Source organism: Notamacropus eugenii, chromosome 4 (genome assembly GCF_028372415.1).
Source record: "Notamacropus eugenii isolate mMacEug1 chromosome 4, mMacEug1.pri_v2, whole genome shotgun sequence".
Lineage (NCBI taxonomy): Eukaryota > Metazoa > Chordata > Mammalia > Diprotodontia > Macropodidae > Notamacropus > Notamacropus eugenii.
In genome coordinates, this window is record NC_092875.1 from 327,529,475 (window position 1) to 327,540,913 (window position 11,439).

General features: G+C 36.7%; 1 protein-coding gene across 2 annotated transcripts in view; it reads right to left on the reverse strand.

Annotated features, from left to right (window-relative positions):
* Positions 1 to 805: 805 nt before the first annotated feature.
* The window catches only part of ARK2N (arkadia (RNF111) N-terminal like PKA signaling regulator 2N), a 113,772-nt gene continuing 103,138 nt past the window's right edge, over positions 806 to 11,439 (reverse strand). For both annotated transcript variants that reach the window (XM_072605224.1, XM_072605222.1), the window contains 2 exons: positions 11,312 to 11,438; positions 806 to 4,734 (listed from right to left, as the gene is read on the reverse strand). In XM_072605224.1, coding sequence (XP_072461325.1) covers positions 4,545 to 4,734; positions 11,312 to 11,438 — 317 coding nt within the window. In that variant the 3' untranslated portion in view covers positions 806 to 4,544. The remainder of the gene's footprint in view (positions 4,735 to 11,311; position 11,439) is intronic.

The window sequence follows — 11,439 nt, forward strand, 5'->3', positions numbered from 1 at the left end:
TGGGACTTAAAGGAAGCTAGGGAGGTTAGTAGTTGGAGCAGAGGCTAGAGGGCATTCCAAGTATGAGGGACAACCAGAAAAAATGCCTGGAGATAAGAGACAGAGTATCTTGTATACAAAATAGTCAGGAAGCCAGTATCAAGAGTGCATATTGGGAATTAAGGTACAACAAGACGAAAATTAGGAAGGCGCTAGGTTACGAAGAGCTTTCAATGCCAAACAAAGTATTTTTGTATTTGATCCTAGAAGCACAGTTTATTGAGTAGTGGAGTTGGTGGAGGAGTGACATAATCAAACGTGAACTTTAGGAAAATTGCCTAAGTGGCTAAATGGAAGGTGAATTAGAATGGAGAAAGACTTGAAGCTGGCAGAACCCTGTGCTGGCTACTGCTGTAATCAAGGCATTAGGTGATGAGGACCTGTACTAGAGTGGTGGCACTGACAGAGAAGAGCCATATTCAAGAGGTGTTGCAAAGGTAAAACTGCCAGGCCTTAGCAACAGTTTGGTTATGGGGGTTGAAGGATAGTGAGGGCACTGGAAGGATACTGTTGCTTCCTACAGTAATAGGAAAGGTAGAAGGAGAGAAAGGTTTAGAGGGGGAAGTTTGAGTTCTGTTTTGGACATGTTGAGTTTAAGAATGTCTGATATCTGAAAAGCAGTTGGGGGTTGTGAGACTGGAAGTTAGAAGGGAATTTGGGGCAAGATAGGTAAATTTTGAGCTCTAAGAGATGGTAATCGAATCTGGAGATGCTTAAACACTACCATACTAAGTGAAGCAAGAAGAAAAAACACCTCAGACAAATATTATTGTTTAAATACACTCTATTTTATTTTGTCTTAAAATAGTTTAACCTTTATGCTACAGACTTATTTCAAAAAACAGAAGGTCTTATCTTGCACCAAAAAATATATATATATATATATAACACTCTGTTTTATTATTTTTCTTCTCAAAGACCATTAAATACTAGATGGAAACAAGAACTAAATAATGAATGTAAAGAACCAAATTTCTTTTAAAACTAGAGTTGCACATTTTAAAACATTAATTCTAAGCAATGATTTGTCTTCACTGCATCAAGTTCCAAGTTCAAACTCCAGCAACAGTAGATCTGTTAAACCACCAAGTGCATTGGTTCCTAGCCACACAATGGCTAACATTTCACTTTCCTGGTGAGAGGAGCAAAAAAAAAAAAAAAAAAAGGCTTTGCTGCCCTTTGCTCTCTTTAAAATATAAAACAAAAACAAACAGAATAACATTTCCTAACTATCCAGTGATTGTGGGTGTGTTTTTTTTTTTAAAGATCACTACCCTTTAAAATTTGTTAAAAGAATAAGAAATATGTAGTGTTTTAAATAAAATGGAAAACAAACCCAACAGCATGAGACTAAGATACGTGATTATTTTAAACTATCAACAGTGCACAATCTGAGGAAGTTTGGTTAGGGCGCAGTTGTTTTTATATATACATGGAAGTCACATCATATACATACTGGAAAACAGGAATTTAAGGGCTCACTTATTTATTTATTTTTAATAGGAAAGACTAAACTATGTCCTCAGTTCTCTCAGACACCTCATGAGATAGGAAAAATCAGGTAACTAACACACTGTTTTTCCCCTCTCAGTTACCTACAGTGCTAACTTGCTAAAAATGATGCACACTACTAAATTACCAAATCAGGAAAAGACTTGTATTCAAAATTGGTACAATGATACCAGCATTATGGGATGCTCAACTGCAAAGAAAAGGGGGTCCAATTAATTTGGCCCCTTCAAATAAAATAAAAAGCAAAAAGCCAAATAGCAGATACCAAAAAGCAGCAACTACATCTTATAGGGCATGATCAAACAATACATAGTTCATTGGTTCAAATTCTAATTTATTTTTTAAGTTGGGATAGAAACCAATCCGTGGCCTAGCTGTACCATTTTGCACAAGGGTAACCCCGAATAAAGCACTGTCTCTGTGAGCTATTGCTTTGGGGAATTTTTCCTATTTTTTGTGCTACCGAATGAAAAATTCATATAGATATAATCCCTTAAGAAGGAATTCTAAGGGCCACCTAAACTGCTTTCTCACCATGGAATTTTGCAAAAATTCCATTGTACGCAAAAGTACATCTCCAGTCTGCAAGGGCTAGCAATGAAACGACCGGTGCCCAGAATCTCTGAGAAATCAGTATGTAAAAAGATGGGCCCCAAATACAGTAGAAGAGTGAGTATAATGTTCATGACATTACCTTCTCTCTCCTCCTCTTAGTTCTTGGATCTCTATCTCCACTACTATTTTGTTTTGGAGACTATCAGAAAGTGTAGTTGTTTGGGATGTCTAAAGAGAGAAGGGGCAATAAGAGTTGAAAGGTACTACTTGTTGGTAGGGCAAAAGAAGTATGGAGAGCTTAGGGACAGCTCAACTCTCCTTTTCCTACCTACAATCCAAAAAAAATATACAAACCCTGCCCCCACCCAAGAAAGCACTAAAACAGAGGAATATATGCTATGTAGAGAATTTGTTGCAAATGGGTACATAGTGTGTTGTTTCTATGGTCCATCTACAATGGGCAACAGAAATAACTTTATTAAACAGAATTTTCTCTGTAATGGTATTTACTTTAAAGGAGTTTTACACTGTCTGTGGAGAAAATCATTCTTCAAGTTGGTTTCCTTGAAAAACAAAGATCAAGAGTTGTGCATTTAGTTTGACAAAGTACTTTAAGCTAAGTAAATAACAGCTTGTGATAGTACAAGGTATTTAATAAAATAGTGCCAACATTAAACATGAACAGTCTGAGGACATTATAACAGTCAGATTGGAATAGTTTCTTTTCGGCCTCACTTTTGGTCTTTGGTTTTGCCATGAGGCCCACAGAGAGGATAGAATTAAGATTTGTAAACTGGAATTGTTTGCTGTCTCAAAAGCCTGAATCTGAACAACTGATGGAAAACAAAAGCAAATGAAAAAGTATCAGAGAAAGAAGCTGATCAAAGAATGTGTGATCAGGTAGGAAAAGGGCAGGAAGAGCCCAAAGGAGTAGAAACGGCTCACTAAGAAACTATGCTTTACTAAAAAATAAAGTATTTTAAATGTTGGACAAACAGGGTCAGGCAGACTATTCTGACTGTGCAGCTCTCATGCATGCTCTTATGATAAGCAGCAGCCACTGATGCATTAAGGGCTACAGGTAAAGCAGTTTACCAATAGTTGAATTACCAGAAAACCAAAAAGAAAAGGCTAAGAAAAAACAACAGGTGAGTAGGTCCTGAAAGCAACATCACTTTACCCCACCTTTGTATGTGGTATTATCAAAGCTATTGCTTTCAAGGGATATGAACAATAAGTGAAATAAATCCCAGATACCAAGTAGTTAAAAATGCCACAAAAACCTCAACTTTGGCATTTCCTGAATTTTCCCTATCTTTAATTATGTAAAATCTAGAATGTTGCAACATGTGCTTCTTATGGCATATATTATTTTTTTAAAGGTAGAAAGGAGAAAGATATCCAAGCACATCAGTGGCATCAGTTTATATATTTAGCGCTTATTGGCTATGCCCTACATGGAGACACTTGCTATGAAAGAAGGCACTTAACACTCTTGCCAAATGCCATGCAAGCTTATGAGTTCCTATAGTCTCCCAATGTTGGCCTCTCTCTCTGTTTCAGGCCCATGTAACAGGTTCCCAGTTTCACCTTTATACATTTTCCAGTTATATTTGAGCAGACCAGAAAAAAAGAAAAGCCAATGGAATCAGAATGGAGATTTTTTTTTTTTCCATTGATACCAATCCTCCTCAGAAAAGTATTATCCTGGAAGTAGCTACTAGTCAAGAAATTCTCATTTTTCAGAGTTAAAAGTTATTGCAAACAAGGAATCAACAGAAGTCAACAGCATTTGTGATCACAACATCAGAGCAAAGTCATTCAAGTTGTGGCAAGTCACCAGTCAGGCGAGTAGTCAGGAAAGGGAGCAGAAAACTAAGTTAAGAGAGAAACAGTAATGCTCCTGTTTTCTGCTTAAAAGGACAAGTTGTTAACACACATGTCCTATTGAGTGCCAATAATAGAACCTGACTGAGAAATGTGCAAATGCCCTGGGGTAAGAGGGCCAGTGGGAAGGAAAGGAAGAGCTAACCCTGTAGGTTATAATTTCACTCACAGAGAGAAATACAAGGTTCTAAAACCCCAGTTAAAATTCACCTTGTAATTAAACTAATATTATTCTATCAGGAATGAGGAAGGCAGAGCCAGATAGCATCTCCTCTGATTAATATTCAACTGCATATAACTGCAGTTTTCTCCCCCATAAAATTCATCACTATCTCTCATCTTCCTAATGAAGGAGGGAAAGAATCCTTCATTTTCCTAAATGACTTTTAAAAGATAAAACCTCAGTGTTTTTTTTAAAGGGATAATTCTCCACAAGTTTCAATTCCACAAATGCCAAGAGCAGGGCTTCTGAAGTTGAAGTAATGACAATGAATTTCTGTGCCAAAGAGAAAAGGAAGGGTACAGTGGGGAAGAAACACAGTGACATCGTGTTACAGTAGGTATTTGCGTCTGTTGTCTTCATCCAAGGTAAGATCGACTACTTCTGAGGGCGAAGACCAATTCTGCTGAGGAGTCACGGATGTCCATGACTGTGTTTGTCGGCTGCTAAAATATTGTAAGCCTGAGCCATCCTTCCATGAAGACACACTCTGAATCACACCACCTCTAGGATGTACACACCTACAGAAGGAATAATAAGAGCAAAGTTAATTCAGCAGATGCTTGCTCCAAATACTGTGATGTAAAACAATGTAGTCTCAGTTGTATTGGCTGGTGCCTTTACTACTAAGACAAGTCTGATATGTATACTCGTGTAATCCAAAACATACCATGTAAATATGTGACAGATATGGTTTAACACAGAAAAGCTAAGGATCACAACACTGGACACACAAAAAAATGTGTGTATATATACATACATATATAAAGCTTATGAACTGTCATGGCTCTGTCACTGGTCATATATTTCTGGGGAGGCTCACTCTTTTTCACTATTGAGGGGGACCTAGCAAGAAATGACAGTTCCTGTCCCCTTCCCATTCCAAGGGTGACTTACTTTTTGTTTTTGTTTTAAATATAATTTGAGATCCTTAGGCCAAAAGATACATTAGATAAATTATATTGCTAAAGGGAAACAACTAAAACTGTAAGAAAATTAAGACCTAATATTAACTCAGCTTTAAAATAAAAAAATAATGCCAGAGCAACAGAGGATGCATGCTCACCAATAAGAATAACGATGATGATGATAATAATGATGATAATAACATTAACAATTACAGTATCAATATTGGCAACATGATTTAAAAGGCAGCAACAGCAATGCTATGACAGATTAGATTTCTGCAGCTCTCCTCTTCAGTGAGCATTCCTGAGTACTGGGGTTTGCATAAGGGCCAATTTCTAGTCCTCAAAAAGCAAAGAATAAATGTGGTATCTTCTGTTCTATCACAGACCATAGCATCTGGGGAAGCAAGATCAACAGAGTCCTTATCTACTGGACTTCAGGTTGGAGGGACAGAATTATCCATCTGAGAAATTCCTTCAAGGGCTATTTGGGAAAAAAAGAATCATGAACAGCTTGAATTTCACATTCCTTGAAAGGCTCTGTAAGTTTCCCAGGATGAAATACTGAGTCAGACATGAAGAGGGCAGCTGATGGGATCACTCCCACTTGTGTCCTTCCATCTTAAGTACCGACCATACCTAATTAAGCTTACATGAGATCTAACAGGTGGCCTTATTACAGTGACACTGGTTCCCAAAGCAGAGCTCAGAAGATGCTTAGACTGTCTGTATATAAAAAGTGGTATTGGGTCTCTTGGAACTTTCAGTTCTGATGGAACACTACCAACCCAACCTAGTTCAGCAGAGGTTAGTAATGATGACCAGGGATCAATACCAGAATTGCCTCTATGAGTTCATATACTTTGGCCTGAACACAAGAACTTTAAGTTCCTGAAACAGGACTCCTGTTTCTATTGGAGAATTACCCTGAAAGCTACTCTTTTGCCAAATGGGTTACTGAGGAACAATTTCTTTCTCCCAGCTAGAGCAGTGGCATCATTTAAAATTGTTGTCAAAATATTATTAGCTTAATGTCCCTTCTGAAATCGGTAATTTAGCTACAAGCTTGGGAGTATCTGTATTTTTAAAGCTAATTTCTGGTACAACACAACTAGAATTCAAGAAAACAAGGAGAATAGCATCAAATAAATCAGCTCAGATTTAGTATTCCCAGTCTGACCGGCTAAACCACAGAGGAGTTTTGATTTAAAAATCTTAAAAACTATCTCTCAACCTAGAGGTAGCTAAAAGCATTGAATAAGGAAAGAGCAAGTAAACAGTACAGGACTCAACAATGGATAAATGTGGAAATAGAGGGAGCTATACAGGAGAAACATATGCTAGAAAACTGTAGAGAATACTAATAAAATAATAAAGAAAAATTTTCTCTTAAGGTCTCACACAAATACTATCTGTTATTGGGATGACTGAATTCAAATAAGAGATAGTTAAAAGATTATAGAATACTGAAAAATCCACAGGAAAGGACAGCAAGGGAAATATATGCTGTGAAGAATCAAGTCTAATTATCACAATTTTATGGGAATCTTAACAGAAAAAGGAAATTTTCATATAGTTTGCATATCCCTTTGTGATATGGACCACAGAGGTCAAAAGAGAAGCAAATGAGCTAACTGAACTAGACCAATCCAATGATTACTTCCTTCCAACCTCTCACAAGAAATGCATGGTGTCCCAAAAGTCTGAGGACTGCTTTGAGCTCTAATGATTTAAAACTCCACTAAGACCTTTGGATCACTCTGTATTTTCATTTGCATGTGACAAGAGAAGAGAGTGAGGAACAAGCACAATGCAATCAAGATTTGAGTTCCACACTAACATATTAGCTCACTTAACCAAAACCAGAACAAAAACCAGAAAACTTTCCTTAAAACTTTTCCCTGTTTTAGAGAAATATGATCAACTTCATGTCCTTCATCCACTGAAACCAGTTTTTTTTTAAAGAGGTTTCATAATGTTGAAGAGAAGAAGAAAACGCAAGGCTCATATTAGCTAAATTATTATAGCAGATAATACCTTAAAAGTTAAACCTTTAGGTCACTCGATACTACTTTTGTGGTAACATTCCTATTTACTTTTCCTGCTACAATACTAAGTGATTGCTCGTTATTTTATGGAAATATTTCTGGCCATGAGCTCTAAGTCTTTCAATTTGCCTTCTTCAATTTTCAGCATCTACCACCATTAACAGATATCTTAGCTTCTAGGAAGCCTTCAGCTTAATATGCAAAAGTTTTCCCATCTCCCATCAATTATTTGGTTAAGGACCTACGTCACCATTAGTGTCAATGACCAAAGGTGCTAAAAGTCTGAGAGGAGAGACTAACCACAATGGAAACTTGCACAAAAGCATCTGGGAAAATGCACTGACATGGTTCAAGGAAGATGGGAGGGTTGGGATATTCCTAACATGGCTCAGTGATATGACACTAGATGCAGCCTCAACAGATTACTTCTGCAACCACCCTGTTACTGGTGCTGATGAAGAAACAGGAGGAGTAAGGCAATTTATATAAGCTTATCATACTGAGACCAGAAACTCATTTATTTTGTCAAAAGAGGGAATCAGACAAAGCACAGCACCCTACATATGGCTGATTAAATTCAGGGCAACATTAGGAAAGGTGATGATGACCAATTGAACGAGAAATCTTTAATTGTATACCAATAATCTAAAAGATAATACCCCAGACTGAAAATAAATTGTCCACAAAACACTACATGGAAATGATGTTTGGAAAAGAAAAGAAATTCAGTACATCAACCATCAACACAAAGCAGCCATCAGCAAAGTTTCATTCAACTATTAGCTCAGAAAGCATGCTTTCTAGTCTAGGACTACATAAAGGAAACGTGGAATTGAAATGAACATATCACAATTAAAAATAAAGGAGCAGGGAAAGAATTTAACATGCAAAAAAAAGAAATTATCATATCACCAAAGCACATACATTACAACCAAAATGACTCAATAAATACCAAAATGCTTCCACAGAGGAAACATGGCACCAAGCCCCCAGACTCAGAGCCACAACCCCCCAAACAACCACTCAAGGGCAAAGCCTGAGTTTCATAAACCCTCAAAACTCCAGTAACAATGTGTAACATGGATAAGAAAGTACAATGGAGAACAAGACGACTTAATCCAAACAAACATCTGACTGAGCATGCACATCAAACTAGAACAAAAAGATGTGGATCAAAACCTAAAACCTTTTTCCATGCGATAACCCTGCCAGAAGCCCATCAATACTTCATAACTGCAACCCTAGACCTGCAAGAGAAATAAATTCCAGATAAGATACAAGCAACCAAAAGGCGCAATTCTGACGCAACCGAAAAAGAAAGCCTCCCCATCCACTTCATGGTCCTTCAGCCTTTGTGTTTAATATGGAGAACACTGAAAATGAAGCAGATCAGGAACTATGGAGGGCTTAAAGGAAGAGGTCAACGAAGCCATCCTCACAGTCCTAAAGGCTGTGTCCACACGCATGTGCATGGGTCAGTTAAAATGCCTCAACTGTACTTAAAATGAAAAAACCAGCACTTCTGGTGAATATGGCTCTGAAATGCCACATTGTTTTTAAAATAGATTAGCCATCCACAGGATGAATGAAATTTCTACAGCAAATAAACATACAGAACAAAACCAAAGACTTATTCCTTATATTCCAAGATTTAAGAGAACAGAAGAGAATGTCTCCTGACAAAAGAGTTGCAAGATACATGGGCATTTTACATTTATTTAGCCATTTGGCTTTATACAAAACTGAGACTATATGTCTCTCTCTAGTGCACTTACAATCTAGGTAAACAAAGAGGACAAAAACCACAGAAATTACCAGGACTAGAAGAAAACAATGGACTTGTCTCTGGTTGTTTTTCAATTTTTCCTGACAGATCTAACCTTCGGTTCCACCAGTGTAGGTGAAAGTTTTTAGGCATGAAAGTAAAATAAAGGCATTTTGATCAAAGGTGAATGAAAAAGCAAAACAGAGGCAAAGAGGTAGCTAGAAAATTTAGGCTTCTGGCCACAGGAAAATGCGGAGAAGCAGCAGTCACTAAGATAGACGTGAGCTATGGTAATTAAATGGTGTGCTAGACATGAAGAAAGAAAAGAAATGGAGATTTAGGAAGAAGTAAAAGTGAGAATGGAATGGGCACTACTTTTACTGGGAACTGAATAAATTAAAATTTGAAGTACTGGACAAGAAGAAATCAATAAAGGGTATGCATGCTGATGGCATAATTTATGGTAATTCTGCTGATGTCATTCTGAATGACATGAAGGAGAAAGGAAATTTGGGACACCAACATAAAAGACAAGAAAAAAAACTGTGACATTTAAGATAGAATTAGCTGAACCTGAACAAGTCTGAACATGGAGTTGAAATTGAGATTTTAAATACAGAAAAATTTTAAAAGGAATTTTATAAAGATGAAAAAAGGAAAAAGAAGCTCATTACAGAGTTAAAGATCATAAGGCTAATAGCTAAGAAGAGATGGAAGATTAATATAAAAGAAACTGATGGCAAGGAGTAGAGTGACATGAAGAAAAAATGAGTAGTTCTAACTTCTCCCTAATAAGGTCAAACTAGTAAAAAGAAAATACTAAAAAATCAGTGGAAAAACAATTTTTAAAAAAGGGTGAATCTAACAGGAAAAAATGTAATATGAACAAGAGAAACATGGAAATTGAGAGGAAGAAAAAATGAGCAGACGATGGAGATATTTTAAGAGTCAAAACGAGGGAAACTAGTATAAAAGAAATACAGTATAAAAGAAAAAAGAGATGGCCAAAATTCAAAGTTATTTCTGACAGTCAATAAACCAGATAATAGGATGCAATGGAGAAGGAACAGTAAAGGCAACAAAATTCACAAAGGAGAAGAAAACAGAGTATAGAAGGAAACAAAACTTAGAAATGCTGAAGAAAGCAAAGAATGAAAGAGGGATGAAAGAAGAAAAAATAAGACAGGAAAAATACAAGTGATAAAGCAATGTGTAGAATCAAAGATTCCTGGTGTTCTCTGAAGAATTCACACCTGGTCACTAAGGGGAAAATGCCATGTCAAATCCTGAATGCTGAAATTATGATTGTCAGCAGAATAAATCTCAATGAAGTAGGGAACAGATTTCTCTGAAAGATCAGTTCCACATTCTCATTACAAATGTGTCTCAAAAACAAATTATTTCCACTAAAGGGAGATGATATATATGATTTCCCTTCTACTTGAAGAAATCAGAGGAAATTAGGTTAATTCTCCAGGCTTTTCTGAACATCCCAGATCTACATATGAGCTAAGTGGGAACAAGGAAGGGAAGGAAATAAGCATTTCTTCAAAGCCTACTATGTGCCAGGCACTGTGCTAAGTGCTTTACAAATATTATCTTATTTGATTAAGTGAAAAGTAATAGAATACCAGGCTCCTTGAGGACAGAGACAATTTCACTGTCTTTGTATCCCCAGCACTTAGCTGGCACCTGGCACAGAAATGTGGCACTTAAAAAGCATAGAAGACTGGCATGAGGTAGACCAAATTGACTTTCATTTTGATTACCTCTCTATGAAAGATATTTGAGAGTTTAGAGGTTATCTTTAGTTTTTAACTACCATTACCATTTAAGACCAAGTTAAAGAAGGGAAAACTGAGTGATAAAAATTGACAAAAACCTTATAGTGCTAGTGCTACTTCATCTATAAAAAGGAGAAAGTTGTAGAATTTCCTAGGGTCTCAGCTTTAAAAATTGTCCCTTTTGTTCAGTCTTTCAGTCATTACCCTTAAGTACTGAAAATTAAGGGGCAAAACAACAGTAGTAACCCACATAGATATCCCAAAAGGCCTAGTGCAGTTCAAAACTATTAAATCTTAAAAAGAAAGGTAATCCTGTATTAGTTGATTTGTCAAAATTTGAGACAATATTGTACCACATTCCTTAACTCAGAAATTTCTACATATTTAACCAGAAAACATCTCATAAGGAAGAACTTGATAGACAATATCCACTATGCACACCAGCCACACCATTCAGCCAGTCCTTTCCTGTATCTGTTTTCTTGGGAGGAGGGGAAAATTACAGTTAGGAAAGAGAGGCATTTGGCTTTAGTTTTTTTAACTCTGGTGAAAGTAAAACTAAAATTTAAATTGCAAAAAAATTACTATCCTACCTTGCATGTTCCTGAACTCCCACAATCTCTACTTCACTGTCAGAGGAGGCAATATTAATCTCTTCATTGAGTTGTGTATTGCCAGAAGCTGTTTTGTCACTTGCAAGGAATCCTGGATCCAAATGACC